General features: G+C 47.0%; 1 protein-coding gene across 4 annotated transcripts in view; it reads right to left on the bottom strand.

Annotated features, from left to right (window-relative positions):
• Positions 1-12,377, bottom strand: part of MYOCD (myocardin) — a 112,621-nt gene extending 100,244 nt beyond the window's left edge. For 2 of the 4 annotated variants that reach the window (XM_006939797.5, XM_011288833.4), the window contains exon 1: positions 11,901-12,377. In XM_006939797.5, coding sequence (XP_006939859.3) covers positions 11,901-11,955 — 55 coding nt within the window. In that variant the 5' untranslated portion in view covers positions 11,956-12,377. The remainder of the gene's footprint in view (positions 1-11,900) is intronic. The other 2 variants (XM_019817188.3, XM_045044235.1) reach the window with 2 other exon arrangements.
• Between the last annotated feature and the right edge of the window lie 7,635 nt (positions 12,378-20,012).

The raw sequence follows: 20,012 nt of genomic DNA, 5'->3' as shown, positions 1-20,012 counted from the left end.
TTGTCTGAATACACATTTCAAGTGTTTTCTTTCAATCTACTGTTTCGATTTTTAAATTTCTTTTGCTGTTTTTCCCCCCATGTAGCTTCTGAAACTTTTTAAGTGGCCAAATACGTCAATTTTTATTTCTTCTCAGGCTTCGGCAACATGCTGGGGAGGGCGTATCTTATTCCAAGATTATAAAATTACTGTTTTCTTCTAACATTTTCTAGATTTCCTTAGCTCTTTGATCCATATGGAATTGTTTAAAAGATTCATTTACAAAATAGCTGAAATCATTTGCTTCCGAAAGGACAATTTTCCCAACAAACCTTTATTGTATTGCTGATTTGAGAGCAGCCATTATCACAGATTAATAGAGTTTAAATTCATAGACACATAAATGTCTATGTGTATGTGTACAGCAGACACAATTCTGATCCACTGATAATGTGTTTTACTTCTAATTACTACATAGGTATTTTTTTTCCAGCTTTATTGAGGTATAATTGACATAATTCTAAGGTAAGAGTGCACAACATGATGGTCTGATATGCATACAGGCTTTTGAAGGATACCCACCACTGAGTTAATTAACATGGCTCTGACCTCACATATTTACCTTAGTTTGTTTGTTTCTTTGGTGAGGAGACTTAAGTTCCAGGCTCTTGGCAAACCAATTATACATACATTGTTACCAACTACAGTCACCATGTTATATACATTAGATCCACAGACCTTATTCGCCTTATAACGAAAGTCTGTCTCCTTTTACCAACCTCTCTTTATTTCTCCCACCCTCCAGCACCTGCCGAACACCATTCTACTCTCTGGTACTAGAGATTTCTTTTATTGTTTTGGGTCTTAGGGCAACTCTATTCTTGTTGTTGGTTTTCAAAAATTCCTTGCATTTTTGTTCTCAAATGAAGATTGAAATAGTCAGCTTTCATTAAAAGTCCTAAAATTCTTGGGGCACCTGGGTGGCTCAGTTTGTTAAGCGTCCAATTCTTGGTTTCGGTTCAGGTCATGATCTCATGGTTTTGTGAGATCGAGCCCCACATTGGGCTCTGCACTGACAGTGTGGAGCCTGCTTGGGATTCTCTCCACCCCCTCCCCTCTCTCTCTCTGCCCCTCCCCTACTCTCACTGTCTGTATCTCTCTCAAAAATAAATAAACTTTAAAAAAAAGTCCTAAAATTCTGGGAGGATGGCATGTATAATGTATGGATTAACTCATACTAGAAACAAGTCTCTTGATAAATCACTGTTTAGGAAATCAAGGACAATAATGGCAACTGGGTATATGCCTGGAGTTGTAGTCAAGAAAGAAGCATATTAAATCTACTTGGCCAAGTAGGTGTGTATGTTGGAGTGGGGGAGGGGTGGGAGAATGGGGGGTGGGAGGAGAGAGTTCTAGGTTCTAATAGCAATGGTCATCTTGACACAGTGGAACCAAGGGGATCAGATGTGGCCTCCACCACTTACTGGTTACATTACTCTGACCAAGTTGCTTAATATCTTTGAGACTTGGCTTCTTCATCTATAAAATGAGATGGACAATCATACGTGTCCCATAGCATTCTGTAAGGATTAAATGAGATCATACAAGTGCCCCAGATAACAGGTTCTCATTAACTCCTAGTCCTCTTTGCTTGTCCTTTGATGAGATATCAGTCATATTTGGTAACAGGTGGTCCCCCAAAGAGCCGGTCACACAGAAGTTTCCAAAGGTATCTGGTAACTATGACTCCTTTTCCTTTTTATTCTTGACCGAGAAGGTGTGAAAAGCTTATACAACACCAGTCGCCACTAAGTACCCAAGACAACTCTGAGCTAGTTCTGTTACAGGGGCAAGCATTCATTTCCAAATGGAAATCAGACTAGGGTTAAGCTTCGTACATAGTAAGTGCTCCAGAAATATCAGCTACCGCCGTGGATCATAAAGATTCATAACCATTATTCCTACCCTTGGATAGTTACTCTAAACAATGAGTAGCCTATAAAATAACCCTGGGGAATAAAAAGGCTATGTACATTAAGATTTTCATAGTAGTGTTATTTATAACATAAAAACTATAACTGGCTTCATTTTCCAACACAAGCGGAAAAGGCTTAGCAAATTACTCTATACTCACTGGATGGACTTCGATACAGTCTCCAAACCAAGAATGTGATGCTGCGTAGCAGCTTGGAAAGCAACTTATGACATCATGCTGACTGATAAAACGGCTGAATATAAACTTACGTATACACTTTGACTGTAACTTTATAAAAATATTCACCCATGGCAGCAAGGACAGGAAGGAAACGCAAAACGATAAAAACTTTTAAAGTCCTGAGGAGATCGTTGTTCAAGTAACGTTGAATAGCATCTTCTAGATTTGACCTGTTTTGGAGCTTTATTGCCCCGTCTGGAGCTTGAGTACCAACAAAGCTCTCCCCTGGAACTCTACGCCTCTCAGAGAAACCAGCCGAACCAGTCTTGAGGAGGACCAAGTTGAATGACTTCTGGAAGGAAGAGTGTTTGGGGAAACAGGAAGGACAGAAAGCTATAGGGCACTTTCCAGTCCCTTCACCTTATCTGTGAAAGGAACATACTCCCTGGGGCTACCTGTCTACATTTCATAAGACCTGATGCCTCTGCACCACTTAAGAGATGGAGAAGAGAGATGCAGGTTGAGGGCAGAAAAGTCACTCAGATGGCAGATGGAACTGGGTGCCTGACAAGACAGACTACCTATCTGACTGCTTGTAGATCCACTCTTTATTGCTATACAGACCGAGCTGTGGCTAAGCTCCTAGACGCGAGGGAAGCCATTAAATACACTTTACAATGTTACAGTAACTAAAGTCAGTCCTTGTACCGCCAAAATTCTGCTGCTTCTTGGGCTAATCTAAGGTGGCTGAATACAGCAAACGTCAATTGGTGTGATTAAAGTAAGAGAAGCATGTGCTCCCATAGGCCCTACGGGGAAATGGAAGACTTCATCTTCCTTCCACCAACAGGAGAAAAATAATTCTTCTTTCAATGGCTCTAGAGGGCACTTTGCTGTGCCAGGCAAATATAACCACAAGCAAACAAGCCATATATATACATATATATACATAATATGCATATATATTATATATATAATATATACAATAAATAATATAATATATACATATAATATATAATATATAACATATATACATATATAAAAAATATATAAATATATTAACATTTATATCAATATAATTATATGTTTTATAGTTATATATTTATACTATAATATTAATATATTAATATATAACTATAAATATATGAATATGTATATATTCATATATAAATATATTTACACATTTATGTATATTTATATATACTTATTATATGCACATACATATACATATATGTATATACACACACACACAGACACACACACAAATATGTCAGGAATCAGCCTTATTTATTTTAAATATCCGGGACTAAATGATACATTTTAACAGCATTTAGAGACCCTCATATTGTATCTAGGAATAAGATCTAAAACTGGTTAAGCAAAGTTCAATTTACTAGTTATTCTGGATTATAGCAGAATAGAGTTTAGTGCAAATCACTCATTAAAAACAATTGCTACCTTGCTTATAAAGTAGAAAGTCTAAGTCCTAAAATAGTAAGGCTGTAAAACTATTATTTGGCTAATAGTTATTGTTTTTTTTTTTTTGTTTTTAAAGATCCTATTTATGTCCATCAAATGCTTTTCAACCCTGGGGTTAAGCACTTTGGCGTCTTCTCCTACACTCCAATCTAATTCGACTAGATTAGAATCCATGTGATCTGGGTCAGTCCAACTTGATACAATCTTACTGGCTGTGCCTGTCACATGTTACAGCAGGTGAAAGATGAGGGTTATTCTTTCTGGTCTTGAAAAACTTAGTTTTTTTAAAGGACCCCAGGTGCACTAAATTGGACTAGTTACAACTCTTGACTCATGTTACATTGTCACAGTCATCATTCTGATTCATGTTACATTGTCACAGTCATCATTCATCCTTGAACGGAACAAGTTTAATTAATTTGCTTAATAATAACATCCCCCTCCACCCCCCCCCACACACCTAAGAACACCACCAGCAACTTTTTCCTTACTTTAGGCTACACCGTATCTCCTCACCTGGCCCACTCCAGAGATAACTACTTTTTCTGAATTTCGTATTTTACAGGCTCTTATCCCCTTGCTGTTCCAGGCTTTCTAAAGTTTATTTTGAGAGAGGGAGAGATAGAGGCAGGGACGGGCGGGGAGAGAGGGACAGAGAGAGACTCCAAGCAGGTTCCTCACTGCCAGCGCAGAGCCTGATGCGGGGCTCAAACCCACAAACGGTGAGACCACGACCTGAGCTGAAATCAAGGGTCCGCCTCTCAACCGACTGAGCCACCAAGGCACCCCCGCCTTGTTGTTCTAGTTTTAAAACACACGCACATATGCCTACAAATATATCAAAACATAGATAGCCTACTTGTATTGCTTTCGAATAGTCTTTGGGGGGAAGGATAAAATGTCTTTGTAACAAATATTTTGTGGGGCCCTCTATGCGGTTCAAATAGTCTTTGGGGGGAAGAATAAAATGTCTTTGTAACAAATATTTCATGGGACCCTCTATGCGGTTCACTGTTCTAACACCGCCACCAAATAAAGCAGTGAAAACAAGCTAACAAAAATGCTGGCCTCCGTGGACAAATAACAACTTCCATTCAGGAATTAAAATTCACCCTTATTTTTTTTTAATGTTTTTTTGAGAGAGAGAGAGAGAGAGTGAGTGAGTGGGGGGAGGACAGAGAGAGGGGGAGACGGAGAATCCCAGTCAGGCTTCTCAGCTATCAGTGCAGAGCCCGACGTGGGGCTCGAACCCACGGACCGTGAGATCCTGACCTGAGCCGTAACCAAGGCATCCCTAAAATGCACCCATTTTTAAAGGGTCAGCTCACTGTGTTCTCATGTAGACTTGTGGCTGCTCTAATATTCCATGTGACGACAGGGAATGTTTCTTTGCTGCTCCCCCAACTGTATACCCAGCTCCTAGCTTCCTGTAACTTGCTTCCTTCCATTGCAAGGGAAACAGAGAAGAAACAGGTGTGGAATGAATGAATGAACAAATGCAGAACTCACACACAGCATTTTCCAGGTTGCCTGTGAGCTCCTGGAGGACAGGGTTATAATCCTACTGAGGATATCCCTGGGGTCAGGGACACTGATGACTGATACCAGTAAAAAAAAAAACCAAGACATGTGAGGACTGGTAAGGATGTGAGCAAGCAGCTAGAAGGGAAACCATTGGAGTGCACACCTGGGGGGGTGGGAAGGGCCTGCCAGTAACCTACATACAGAGATTCACTCCATTAATCACTGTTGAAAACCGTGAGCTTCTCTGTGCAGAGCAGAATCTTCCGCAATGTGTTTATCCAGCAAAAACTGCCCCATGGGATGCTGTGTGGATAAAGGTGAAATACATTTGAGAGTCACTGCCTGTTAAAAGTTCATAACATACAGGCCTGCCTACGTGGCTCAGTCGGTGAAGCATCCGACCCTCGATTTCGACTCGGGTCATGATCTCACAGTTCAGGAGATCGAGCCCCATGTTGGGTTTTGCACAGACCGTGTGGGATCTCCTTGGGTTCTCCCCCTTCCTCTCTCTCTCTCTCAAAATTCACGAATAAGCTTAAAAAAAAATGAGCTCATAATATACATTAGAACTACTAAAGTCTTCGAGAAATCCTGCAGTTAAAGATCCAGTCTAATTTTCAGGATATTCTGCTTCCCTCTGGCTAAAAATGTCCTGCTACACAAACGTTTAACGTCCTGTGGAACTAGTCTTCTGTGGACCACCCTGGGGAAAACACTGGGATTGTGGCTACATAATCCATATTAAGGGGAAAGTTCTGTAGAAGAAACTCTGCAGGACAGAGGGACTGCAAAGTTGAGGAAAGCGAGGTCATAGGCAAAATAACGTGTCCCCTGCAAAGATGTCCACGTCTTAGTCCCAGGGACCTGTGAATATGTTGCTTTACATGGTCCTATGGGCCATAGGGTGTCCCATACCCCTCTCCAAATTCATATATTGAAGCCCTGACCCCCAATGTGATGGTACTTCCTTTGGGAAATACTTAGGGAAATACTTAGGTTTGGATGAGGTCATGAGGGTAGGGTCCTCCATGATGGGCTTAGAGCCCTTGAGGCAAGAGAACCAGAGAGTTCATCCACCCACCCCCATTTCTGTGCTCTTTCCTTTTTCTTTTCCACGTGAGGACATAATGAGAAGGCAAGCCAAGAGGAGACCTCTCACCAGACACGGACCATGATGGCACCCTCAGACCTCCAGCCTCCAGAGCCGTGAAAAAATAAATTTCTGTTGTGTAAGCCTCCAGTCTATGACACTGCTGTGATACCGGCCGTGCTAATAAGACACAGGGCACTGGGGATATTAAGGCTGTAGATGCGATTTAGGTTGCTAATCAGATGACCATAAAATAGGGAGATTATCCTGAATGCGCCCAATGGAATGGCATGTGGGAGGCAGAAGCAGAAGGAAGTCAGAGAGAGAGTTGAAGGTGCTAGACTATTGCTTCTAAAGATGGCTTCTAGAAGGGGCCATGACCTACGGGGTGCAGGTGCTTCTAGAATCTAGAAAGGCCAAGGAAACAGATTCTCCTTTAGAGAGAGCCCTATTAATAACACTTGGATGTTAGCCCAGTGAGACCCTTCTCTGACTTCTGACTTCCATAACTATGAGATAACAAATCTGCATTGTTTTAAGGCACTAATGTTGTGGGAATTTGCTTCAACAGCCACAGAAGGCAAACACTGCTGCTGAGAAAGGAATCAGTGGCTGTCAGCAAAGACACAGGAAGTTCAGATAGAAACAGATTGCATGGACACTGGCGTGAGCATGAGAATTAGCCCTTATCTTCCTCCTCGTCTCATTATATCTGGTAGAAATTCCTGGAAGATCTTGACAGAGCAAGTTTTCCCAAATTTTAAAAATGATCCATTGGTCATTTCAATGGCACGATGGGTGTGTGTGGGGGGGGTGGGGGCGCCTGGGTAGCTCAGTCGGTTAAGCGTCCAAATTCGGCTCAGGTCATGATCTCGCAGTTCACAAGTTTGAGGCCCCCCCCACCCCCGTCAGGCTCTGTGCTGACAGGTCGGAGCCCGGAGCCTGCTTTGGATTCTGTGTCTCCCCCTCTGTCTGCCCCTCCCCCGCTCACGCTCTGTCTCTCTCAAAATATAATAAACACAATAATTTTTTTAAAAATTTTAAAAATTAGCAAGATGCAATTAAGGAATCGTTAAGATATTTGTGCTCGTGTAAAAGCACACAAAAACATGGTCTTCAGTGAGATACTGAAAAGGAAGACAGAGCACACAAGGCGATCGAAAGGATGGTCTTAGAAGACCGTGTTCATCATGAAGACGACAGGTGTGAATTATTTATTTATCCGCTCAAGAAACAGCTGTCGAACATCTCTCGTCTGTCTGTGTTCTCATGTAGACACATCCGCTCAAAAACGTCATGGTAATGCTTTTATGAAGCTTATGGGCTTCCAATGTTACAAAAACACTCAGGGCTTGGGGAAAAAAAAATATATATATATATCTCAAATCTTAGGGCTGAAAGCTAATGCAGATGCAACCAGTCAAAAATCCTCTTTTGTGGATGACGAAAATGAAGTTTAAAAAGGTCAATTATATATATACATATATATGTATACATATATATACATACATATATGTATACGTATATATGTATACATATATACATACATATATATGTATACATGTATACATATATGTATACATATATATGTATACATATATACATATACATATATGTATACATATATATATTTATATGTGTATATATACAAATTTATACACATATATAAATTATATATACCATAATATGCAATTAGGCACTTCCCTAGGTTAAATTATTTCTTCTAGGCTACAAAACTAATTAATGATGAAGGCGGGACCAGAGCCTGATGAGCGTCTCTTGAGCTCATGGCGACAATTTCTTCAGTGGTGTCCAATATGGTAAACACCTTCAGGGCCAACATCTTCACTCAATTTCCTCGATTCATAGGAGAGGGATTGTAGGGATGGGAAGGATCTAGCCAGAAGTGTGAATCCGTTGTCCTTTAAGGTGATCTAAAGGATGACCGTGGTGTCCTGGTGAGGGGTGCACTGCGTTTTCCAGAAGGACAGCAGCCAAGGATGACAAGACTTGGACCGCAGACCCGGGATGCCTGTGCCTGGACGCCGCTCAGGTTGAAGGCAGGGTTGCCAGATGAAATACAGAATGCCTGGCTCGATTTGCACTTCAGGTAAGAGTATGCCCCTTGTTTTGCAATCTGCTAGAGAGCTAAGCATTGTTTATCTGAAATTTAACTGGGCATCCTGTATTCTTATTTATTAAACCTGCCCTAAATTTGCAGGGGAAGGAGGCAAGATCATGGTGGATACTGGAGTCTGCCTTGGCATGGACTTTTTTGAGTTGGAAGAGGAGAAAAAAAAAGCAAAAGAAATGTAGTTCTTTTTGAAGGGGGATCCATAAATGGACCACTCTTTTTTTAGTTTCTTAACATTTATTCATTTTTGAGAGAGAGAGAGAGAAAAAGCGTGAGCAAGGGAGGGGCAGAGAGAGCGAGAGGGAGAGACACAGAATCCGAAGCAGGCTCCAGGCTCTGAGCTGTCAGCACAGAGCCCGTCGCGGGGCTTGAACTCACGAACTGCGAGATCACGACCTGAGCCGAGAAGTCGGCCACTTAACCGACGGAGCCACCCAGGCACGCAGACCTCTCTCCTTTTGATCCTTTGTGCGTGGTGCGTGTATGTGCGCACGTGAGCATACACACATACGCAGGAGTCCTCGGCTTTTGTTGACACAAAAACTCCGGTGTGAAAGAAAACCACTGACAGGGATCCTGATTACAGATGTTGACCAAACAACACAGAATGTTTTAGAAGGTAAAAACGTGACCGGTCTGAAAGTACTACTACCTACTGTGGTTATAGAAACGGTCTACCATTTACGTCCAACAGCTACACAGCCCAATCGCAATTTTGCTTGTTCCCAGTCTTTGTGTGTTTTACATAGAACCCTAAAATGTGAGGAGAGGGTCTGTGCGATCACCTCGTCCAACTTGGACATTAACGGATTAAGTTACGGAGACTCAAGGCAAGTCACGGACCCAGGATGGCGCTCTGTAAAAACAGGACAGTATTTGTTGAGGGTTTAACCAAATACCAGGCATTTAAAAAATGATCTGCTTCTATTATCACATTGAATCCTGACTCCAACCCTGTCATCATCCTTATCGTTCAGATGAAGCAAATTGAGGCGGAGAGAATCATGCAATGTACCTAAGGTCAAGGTGATACCGCTGGAAAGTAGAAACGGCCTGCTAAAAACCCAGCTAGTTTGGCTCCAGACCATCTCTGGTGGAGTCAGTGAGTGTGTAGTGCACACACTCAACCACGAGACCCCTCGTCCTCTCAAATACGATGAGTTTGTATCATTAAATATGTTAATACATGTAAAAACGTCCTAGTTTCCTGCTGTGGTAAGGGTGATTTTGTACTTCATAACGAGGTGACTCCAACGAAGTGGGCTGCACACACGTCCGTTTCAGAGTCAAAAACAGTGATCTGTTTACTTATAAACAGCCCCACGACCCTTGCTGTGATCAGAGAAAGCGTTTTGCTGTGATCAGAGAACAATCTAGCCGCATTTCTCCCTTGAAATAGTTTTTATTCAATACGTATCACCGCCGTCTACCCTCCAAGCAAACCTGAGGAGCTCATGAAACAAGAAAAAAAAAAAGCACACCGAGAAAACGCACCGGAGAGAAATCAAAACAGAGAAGAGGCCACCCTGTCCATCGCCGGCTACAAAATAAACCCAGTTCTCTTGGGAAGCGCACCCTGCCTACCAGACATCTGTGGGGGGGGGGAGCTATGACCGTCATTATATCCAGGAAGAATAATCATGGTCTGCAACACCTCATTCATTTAGTTTCACGTGCTGCTTGTTTTTCTTCTCTGTCTTTCAGGGGCTTATCAACCCCTTGCACCTTCGAGGACCAAACCCGCTTTGTCCATTTCCAGACCCCAGGTTTGCTGTGCCCCGTATCTGCATTGGTATCATGTTCTCCCGAAGCTACCCTTCCAGTGACACAAAAGCCAAAGCTTTAAAACAAAAGAAAAGGAAACAAAAGAAAAAGAAAGGAAGGAAAAAGAGAAAGGGAGGTGGGGACTGGAGTCCTCAGAAGCTCCAGGATCTACCTGGGAAACGCCAGGACTCCACTGAGCCACTAAAACAGGAATTAGGCGCCTGGCTCACATGGTCTTCCCTCTCGTCTGCACTTTCACCCCTAGGAAGGGTTCCTTGACGAGTTCCCTAAGTCCCTTTTGCAATTCTACCATCACGTACTTCAACTCCTTTTAGAGACAAACCAGCCCCTCCCCTGCCCACCCCCCACCGCAACGCGAAATTGGGAAGGGCGCAGGCATCTGAAATCAAGAGTTTAACAGCTTCTTGCAAAAACAAAGCTGCATACTCTCTTTTTCAGAAAGGTGGCGGTGTTGCCTTGCGGTTTTGACCGTATCACCGAGCAGTGGCCAGGTCCAGCGGATTAGCAGACCAACCAGCGCACCTCGCCAGGGAAGGGAGACGAGGGCCTTAATCCACCGAGGGACCCGGCGCCTGCCGGAGCCCGGAGCATCAGGGTACTGAGGCTTGTGGCCACACAAGCTCTCGAGCGGTCCTGTCCCTTCCGCAGTTACACAGCCATTTACAAAAACCTCCTGTGGGGCCCCCAGGCCTCTAAGGGCCGGGAGGGTCTAAGGGAGTCACAGATGACCCTTCACTTTCCCCCACCCCCTGCTTCTCGTCTTCGAAACACGAATCCCAGGTGAAGCACCGAGTGGCCCCCATTTGGAAAAGCTGCAGAAAACTTAGCCGACTACAGCAACGTGCTAACACCTGTTACCCCGAGTGTTGGCTTAGGAGTGCTCATTAAGGAATCCACCTTCTAAGCGGGAACTCTGCCCTGCGTGGGGTGGTTTATTACCACTTTTATAAAACCGAGATTCCACATCGTGCTGCGCGGACACCCACACGTCGATACCTTCCATGGGAACCCAAACCAACCCTTCAAGGCCAGCGGCTAAGACTTCCCGGCTGTCCCTTCCACTCACCGTCACTCGGCGTCCTTTGAAAAGTTTCTCTGTGCGCCGCTAACACGGAAATTTGGAGGGGGGGGGGGGCGGAATTCTCCATTTATAAATATCCGATGGTTTGGGGGGAAAAAAAAGTATTTGTGGCACTGGACCTTTTTTTTTTTTTTCCCCCTACAGTGATGTCATCTCAAATACTTGGTGTGCTCCAAATTTGCTATTTTTACTTCCCCCAAGTGACTTTTTTTGGGAAATACATTTGTTTGGATTAGCTACATTTTCAGTGACCCGGTGTCTATTAATACACAGAATCAGGTTCATCTCCTCAGCAATTACAACTGATATTATGCGGCGCTCACGCTTGGGAGCCCTTATTTGTTCATCTCCAAAGTTGTTCCTTTCAGATGGACCCCTCCAAAGGTTCTGCTCACGGATACAGAAAAGATAAACACAGAATTGGCCTTTTCACAAACAAAAATCACACCCAACAACTCAAAGCATTTAAAACGGAAGACCTTAAAGTTCCCCCACCCCTCCCCCAAACTCCAAAGTCAAATAAAAGTCTCCAGTTTCAAAAATGTGCCTGGGGTGGGTGGGACAGAGTGAGAGTAGCCACGGCGGGCTTCGAAACACTGGATGGAAAGCAGTCTAGACGTGGGAGCTGCCGGAGAGGAAAGGCAATAAGGAACGCTAAACGCCTTAGCCCTACCTGATCTGAATTTGCTCCTAATCAGCAAGGAATGCTCAGACCCCAGGAGCGTCATGTTGAGTGTCCACGAGCCGCTGGTCCCTCTGCCAGACGCCCCCTGTTTTCCACCAGGAACGGGCTCCCGGAGCCCAGCGGAGCGCAGCTAACAACCCAGAATTCATCCACCTCTCCGGGAGCGCCCCTGGGCAGGAGGACAGTGGCAGCCAGCGGCCGAGAGCGGTGTCCCCGGAAGGCTGGCGGCTCCCCCCTCGCCGCGCGGGGCTAACTGCCTCTGAGCCGGCGGGACCCTCCTCCTCCACCGAGTCCGGCCGGGAGCGGCGGCATCCCAGGCGTGCCCCGCTGATGTCATAGGCTGACAGCGATCGCGGAGTATCGCCACCACGCCTTTATGAAGGGCCCAAGTTTGCCATCTGATACTTTTTTACTACTGACAGCGGCTCGGCCAATCAGGCGCGGCGAGCGGGGCCGGCGGCCGCCGGGGGAGCCGCGGGCGCGCGGGGTCCGGGCCGGCGGCGGGTGGGCGGCGCATGGAAGGGGGGCGGTGCGCTGGGGTAGGGGCACGCGGGGTCCCGGCAGGCGGCGGGTGGACGGCGCACAGGGGGAGGGACGCAGGGGCGCGCGGGGTCAAGACAGGCGGCGGGTGGACGGCGCGCAGGGGCAGGGGCGCGTGGGGTCCAGACAGGCGGCGTACAGGGGCAGGGGCGAAGGGCCCAGGCAGGCGGCGGGTGGGCGGAGCGCAGGGGCAAGAGGGGTGGTGCGCAGAGGCAGGGGCGCAGGAACCGAAACAGGCGGTGGGTGGGCGGCGCGCAGGAGCAAGGGCGCAGGGGCGCACGGGGTCCGGGCTGGCAGCGGGTGGGCGGCGCGCAGGGGCAAGGGGGTGGCGCGCTGAGGCAGGGGCGCAGGGGCGCGCGGGGTGGGTGCGAGTCCCCGGCGGGAAGGAGGCGCCCGCGCGCCTGGAGCCCAGCAGGCTCGGGCGCATCGCGCTCCCACGTTCTGTCTGCGCCGCCAAGACGAGCGTCCACGGAGAGAGTGGAAAGCCTTTAATTTCCCCGGGATATGCGCTTTCGGGGCCAGCCTGATCCGGTGGATGCGCACATCCAGCCCCGGGACTCAAGACCCTCCGTCTGGGGGTCGGGGGAGGAGACGCAAGGGTTGGCTGAATACCCTTTGGGGCCCCAGTAGGGCGGGACTCAAGGAGGGATCGTCTCAGGAGCTGTGGTTCGGCTTTAGCTTGAAAAGGCTCAAGGCTTTTCCTATGAATGAGTCCCTCCTTAGCGGGGAAATCCATCCCGGACCCCAAACGGAGTTATTGGACATCTAGAATGCGCCAGGCGTTAGATGCTCTACGTGATCTGCATTTGCTCCTAGTCAGCAAAGAAGGCTCATCGAGAAGTAACACGAAAGCCCTGCTCTCAAGAAGTTCGCTTAGTAGGTGGTGGCGTGGAAAATAAAAACCAAGCTGTGTTTATATACCTAACCTTGGGTTGGATTTATTCGCAGCCTTACGTCCGTGTGGGCCCCACGCCTCCTCTATCGCATACGTAACCGCTTTTGGCTCAGGAGAACTCAACCCTTAAAAGGTCAGAGGGTGACAGGTGGCTCCTGGGACACCTTCTAGTGCCTTGAACTTAGACCTCTGCGGGAATTCTCTGATCCTTGCCATCTTGGATCTGACCAGTCTTTTGTGTCAATCAGTCTTCTTGAGACAGGCCGTTCAATTCCTGTGTCAGCAAGGACGCAGCGCAATCCCACTCGTGTTCCCATTGGGAGTGGTGTCCCGGCCACGGAGGGCTGTTGACAGGCCGAGGAGATGCCCAAGAGGATCTTGACTGTGTCACATTTCCAGAGTGTGTCACTTTCCTAGGCCTGCAGAAATGAGTTACCTTGAGTTTAGTGGATCCAGAGGACCCAAGTTTATTACCTCGCCGTGCTGGAGGGCAGAAGCTGGAGACGGGTTCTCAGGGGCTAGAAGCCAGTATTAATAGGTATTATCAGTATCCCCCTCTGGAGGATCCAGGAGAAACTGTTTCTGAGTCCGGTTCCGGGTTCTAGAGGCCATCCGTGTTCTTCTGCTCATGGCCCCCTCCTTTCCTCTCCAGAACCAGTGGTGGTGGGGGCAAGCTCTGATTGGGGGTGGGGGGTGGGGGGTGGCTCTGATCTCCACCCCTCCCCCTCTTCTGCCTCCCTCTTCCGCATTGGAAGGACGCTTGTGATTCCCCTGGGTCCACCCGGCTAAACCTTAGTGTAAGGTCAGCTTATTGCCAGCCTTAATTCCATCTGTTACTTATGTCATCGCCCTTTGCCCGGCAGTGTTAAAATAGTCACACTAGGGGATGAAGGTGTGAACAGCGGGGAGGGGGAACCCCTCTCCCTACCAGCAGGTTCCTGCCCTCAGTCAAGCCCCAGGCTCCTGGTCTCCAAAGGAAAGAAGTCAAGGGGGTGGGGTTTGGAAACTTAGAAGCTAACTCCAGCAACTTCCAGATGCCCGTGGCGGAGAGGTGCTCTTCGGGGAAGAGATTAACGACATGGGGGAATATTGCAAGATAATCCAGTAGAGAAAGAAAAAGAAAAGGGGGAAAAAAAAAAAAGCCAAACAGATTTTTATCCGGAGGGCTGGAGGGCTGAGAAGAGGTCCATGCAGCTTGGCAGAGAATTATTTTTCAGCGAAAGTTGTGAGGAAAACAGCTGAAGCCAGCATTGGATGGAAGGGTCTGCATGACCTAGGGGAGTTGGACAGAATACATTGTTTTCCCTCTGCAGGCCTGACTCCTGTGTGTGTGTGTGTGTGTGTGTGTGTGTGTGTGTGTGTGTGTGGAGGGGAGCATGGTTTCTTTTTTGAGTGAGTTTGGGAAATGCTGGTAACCGAGGCCCTCAATTTTCCCATCACAGCACAGAGCTGCTGACGTCTGCCCTCTGAGATTTATGCCCCCTCCGGTGTGGAATATCTCTGGATATAAATATGCTTGTATCGAAGCTCATCCTTCCTCCTCTTCATGCAAGCATTTCTGAGCGTGTGGAAAAAAAAAAAGTGGAATTTGGAGAGGAGGTTCCCAAAGCAAACAGATCTCCAAGGCGGCTGTGAGAACAGACTGCCACAGCAATGATGCCCCCCCCCACCCCGCTCTGTCCTACCATTTGACTACCTCGGGGGCACCTGTCCCGTGCCTTGCTACCCTCTGGCTTCTCTCCTGAGGCCTAGAGTGAGCCTGTGATGTCAGGCGGAGGAGAGACGTGAGCAAACTGCAAAGTCAAACCTTTGTTTGACTTTATTTGACTCTGAGCTACCTCCATGACCCGGCGTGAGTTACTGAAGTCCTCTGAGACGTCGGCCTCTTCTGTAAGAGGAAGCTGGGAATACTTCATTCCAGAAGAGCTGGGACGTTTAAATGAAGTAGGACATTGGGGGTGCCCAGAACAATCCCCCACGGCGTTTCTGGTCCCTCCCTTTACCCTCCTGATCATTCTCGATGATTCCAAGCAATCCTGAACCCCTTTGCTATGGCTTTCCTTTCCTTTGCCTGGAATTACCTATGGCTGCGTAACAAATGAGCACAGGTGTAGCGGCTTAAAACAGCACTCACGTTTTTTCTTTTTATCTCATGATTTCCGTGGGTCAGGATTCTGGATATGGCTTAGCCGGCCCTTTGCTCAGGATTTCACAGGGCTGCGGTCAAGGTGCTGGCTGGGGTTGTGTCCTCTCCAATCCCAATTCTACCAGTTCTGTTGGTAGAATTCAGCTCCTTAAAGCTCTGGAACTCCTCACGGCTTGCTCTGTCAAGGCCAGCAGCAGACTCTCCCTCTTTCAGGAAAGACCCTTTTCAAGGACTCCCCTGATTAGGCCAGACCCACCCAGGATAATCTCCCTTTTGATAAACTCCAAGTCCTACCATTCAGGAACCTTAATGATATCTGTAAAACCCCTTCGCTTTTGCCATATAACGTGACCACGGCAATGTCATCTGTCACATCCACCAGCCCCTCCATTCGGAGGGAAGATGATTATGCCAGGTATAACGCACTGAGGGTCACTTGAGCATTCTGCCTTTCCCAACTGTGGTCCTGGGCCTTTGGCCAATTGGGAGTGGTTGTGTCTATAGGCATGAGTCCAGAGCACAGCTCAGGACTGTCAGCTTGAACCCTGACCCTGTAAGGACCTCCTCACAGGGCTACTTGGAGTCAGGGGCTGGGTCACAGGGCATGCAGTGGTATGCAAAGGGACAGCTCATTTGTGTTGGCCTCAGGATGGCTGGTTCTTCCCTTCTTAGCAAATCCCCTCACCCACCCAAGGTCACCACTGTCCCCTTGGACCTCCTCATCTTCATGTCCTCAGCGCCTTGTTCCTGGTATCACATCTTGTCTGTTTTCTCTTTTTGTCTTTCACGTGTCTGACGAGTGACTTCAGGGAGCATCTGTTCATCTTCGATTCGTTCATTGCAAACACGCGTAGGGATCTGTGCAAGCCGCTTCGGCAGGTGCTCTGGTCACACACAGCATAAACACAGGTTTGCAGACTCACACGATAGGACCCCGGATAAGAGAGAATGTGGCAGGTGGGGAGAGGGCTGTGTCTGTGGCCGACTGGACCCACAGGTCTTGTCCAAATGGGGCAGCTGTGACCCAGCTCTGCTTGACTGCGGCCAGACAGACCCTTGCTGCCATTCCCTCCAGATATCCAAACAAACTGAAAACCAGGGGTAAAATATCCCATGTATTTGGTTTCTAAAAGTGCGAATGACTATTAGTAGTTACAAAAAAAAAACCCAAAACGAAAAAAAAAAACCCCAAAAAACCCCAAAACCAAAAAACGAAGTCTTAAAACAGTATGAGCCAATGAGGGTCAGGTTCAGGGTGGGACCCGGGCCTTACACATTGGGGGATGGAGAGCTTTTAAAAATGAGCACAAAATTGGATATGTGATGGTGACTTTTGACTTATTTTTTTTAATGCTTATTTACTTTGAGAGAATGAGAGAGAGAGAGAGAGAGAGAGAGAGAGAGAGAGTCTCAGAACGCCTGTGAGCCACTCTATTAATATAACCCAGGTTCTTTCACAAAGGCGAATGGGAAAGGACTTTTGCCTCATTGAAACAAAGGCGTTAAGTTCAACGTGAAGAAAGTAGTCTTGGTTGAAAGTGGGTGATGGGCATTGAGGAGGCACCTGTTGGGATGAGCACTGGGTGTTGTATGGGAACCAATTTGGCAATAAGTTATATATAAAAAATAATAATGCTGCAATGAAAGAAAGAAAGAAAGAAAGAAAGAAAGAAAGAAAGAAAGAAAGGAATCTGTCATAGCTCCCTCTTCCCCTGCCTGCCAGCAACGCTTCCCACCCTTTCCCTCTCGCTTTGCAAGTCTCCGTCCCAGCGCCTAGCTGCGGAAAGGGAATGCAATGTAATATCATTGCGGTTTCAAGCCACTGGGTCGGGCCACATTCACTAGAGGGCAGGGTCACTGCGTTAAAAAGTCATGCATCCGTGCATTTCCTCTTCTTGGGCTCCTTCCTTGCTGCTGGGACTATTGAGAGGGAGGGGAAGCAGCACGGATCAGAAATAAGGAATGTGCATTCCGATGGTGTTCGTATTGCTTAAGCGAGTTTGCAATGAATTTAGGCAATGACTGTGTCCTTGAGGTCCAGGGTATGTCCAAGAGGCCCGCCGGACCGTGGTAACTTGCTTGTCCTGGAGAATACGGGAGCGGGGGGGGGGGGGGGAGTGTCGACAGAACGGGACTCAAGGTTGCCCTTCACTATTGGGTAGATGGAATTTGCTTGTTGCCAATTCTTCCAATCCCTTCCACTTTTTTTCTGTACTTTGAGGGCACAAGATGGTGAATAAATTACCTTTTTGTCCAGCAGACACTTATTTGTCTTTGTGCTTCTAGATTCTCTTGGGGGTTGGACACTGTTGATCCTTTCCTTTCTTTTAAAACTCCTTCCGGGGTGGCTCAGTCGATTAAGCGTCCGACTTTGGCTCCGGTCATGATCTCGCAGTTGGTGAGTTTGAGCCCAGTGTCAGGCTCTGTGCTGACAGTGTGGAGCCTGCCTGGGATTCTCTCTCTCCCTCTCTCTCTGCCACTCCCCCTGAGGCTCACTTGTGTTGGCCTCAGGATGCCTGGCTCTTGCCTTCTTAGCAAATCCCCTCACCAGGATGACCTGGCACATCTGTATGTCTGCCTGAAATTGTTCCCTTGTGCTCTAGACTCATACCAAATGCTTTCTCCACTGGACTTTCCCAAAAGCTTTTCAAAGCCAACAGGTACAACACCTACACTTACCACTTCCTCTCACCAAGTGTCCCTACAAACCTGCCCCTTTTCCTGCACTTCCTGTGAAACGGATTGGCAAAGTATTCACCTAGTCTCCGGCTTGGGAGAGCACCCGCATTCTCCTCTCCTGCATTCTGTCCATCATCAACCTGTCACCATGCCACATCCATTCTCCTGAATTCCTCTCGAATCCACCCCTTTAATTTGTTCCCAACACCTCTTCCTTACTTCCAGCCCTCCTTGCATTCCTTCTGGTTTATTCCAAGTGTCTCTCGAGTGGTCTTTGGGCTCCCAGTCCTTCCCAGCTCCAACTTGTCTTCCCTGTTGTCATCAAAGTGATGTCTCTAAATCCTAAGCAGGATCACTTTGCTTCCTGCCTGAATCTTTCTTTGGCTGCCTAGTGCCAAAGAATGTCCATACTTTTATTTTTAGTTTTTATTTTAGAAGTGGGGGGAAGAGGAACGGGGAGGGGTGGAGAGAGAGAGAGAGAGAGAGAGAGAGAGAGAATCTTAAGCAGGTGCTACACTCAGAGTCCAGCACAGGGCTTGATCCCACGACCCTGGGATCATGACCTGAGCCAAAATCAAGAATCAGATGCTCAACCAACCGAGCCAGCCAGGAACCCCTGTCCACACTCGTAAGAATGACATAGAAAACTCCATGTTATTCGGCCCCATCAACTTCTACTTTATTTCCTGCCTTTCTCCCCATATTATCCTGTATATACCAGCAAGGACAAATAATTTTCCAAACACTGAGGCTTTTCTCTGTTTTTATTTCCCTACGATGTTTCTTTTTTCCCCCAAGAATGCCTTCTTTTCTCTGTGTTGAGACATCCTACTTATACCTCACAACCCAACTCACACTTGACCGTATTCAGAAAACCTTCCTTGAAAACTCAGGCAGAGTGCTGATTTCCTATGTTGTGTGTCCTTCTATTATTACACTTGTCGAGGAGTATTGTCCATTATTTTTTAACACGAAAATCCTTCCACTAGTGTATAGGCCACTGGGGGACAGACGTATTGTCTTCATTCATGTCCAAACCCACTATCTATTTTCCGTTTCAATTTCATGTTGCTAGTTTCCTAGCTGCCCTTCGACATAATTTGTGATGAATGATTCTAGAAGAGAGTAGTGTTTCTTCTTATTTTTTTTTTATCTTCCCTTCTTCAAAGAGTTTATAAATTTCTTGAGGGCTTCGGTGACACCTTATTATTCTTTATACTTACCAAGGTGTCTTAGCTGGTGGCTTTCGGGCAGTAATTGCAACAGGGGTGGGTGAAGTGATGCCTGGGGTTTCGGGACTGTTTGATTCTGAGTCACTCCATTCACGTTTTCCAGAGATGACGGAACCAAGTCTGGGTTCATTTGGTCTGATCTGGGAGCTTTGCTTTTCTTCCAACACCCCCCTCTTTTTTTTTTTTTTGGCAACTAATCACATTCTGTTTTCCTAACTCCTCACTTTACTCAGCTCTCCTGCCGTCTCCCCCGCTCCCCAGAAAACAGAATGGAAACCCCATAAATCCTCGACCTGCTTCGGATGACCTGGCAAATCACACATGCCTCCTTAACCTGGGCCGCCTATTATGGCCAAGGAATGGTCAAGCATTACCCAGGGCGGGGGTGGGGAGGACAGCCGTACTCCCCACTGAGCCGCAATCACTCCAGAGCTTTCCAAAACCCTTCTATACCTCGTCCCATGTTTCGAGGGCTGTGAATGAGGCAGGAGAGTTCTAGGGGAGACTGTCTGGAGTGTCCCTCTGAGAACACCAGGGCTCACGCAGGGAGTTAGAACAGGTTAACTAACACTGACATCTGACTATTAAAACTAGTGCTTTCCCAATGA

This window comes from Felis catus, chromosome E1, assembly GCF_018350175.1.
Source record: "Felis catus isolate Fca126 chromosome E1, F.catus_Fca126_mat1.0, whole genome shotgun sequence".
NCBI classification, from domain to species: domain Eukaryota; kingdom Metazoa; phylum Chordata; class Mammalia; order Carnivora; family Felidae; genus Felis; species Felis catus.
Note: the sequence above shows the minus strand (reverse complement) of the source record. Positions and strands in the feature narration are given on the sequence as shown.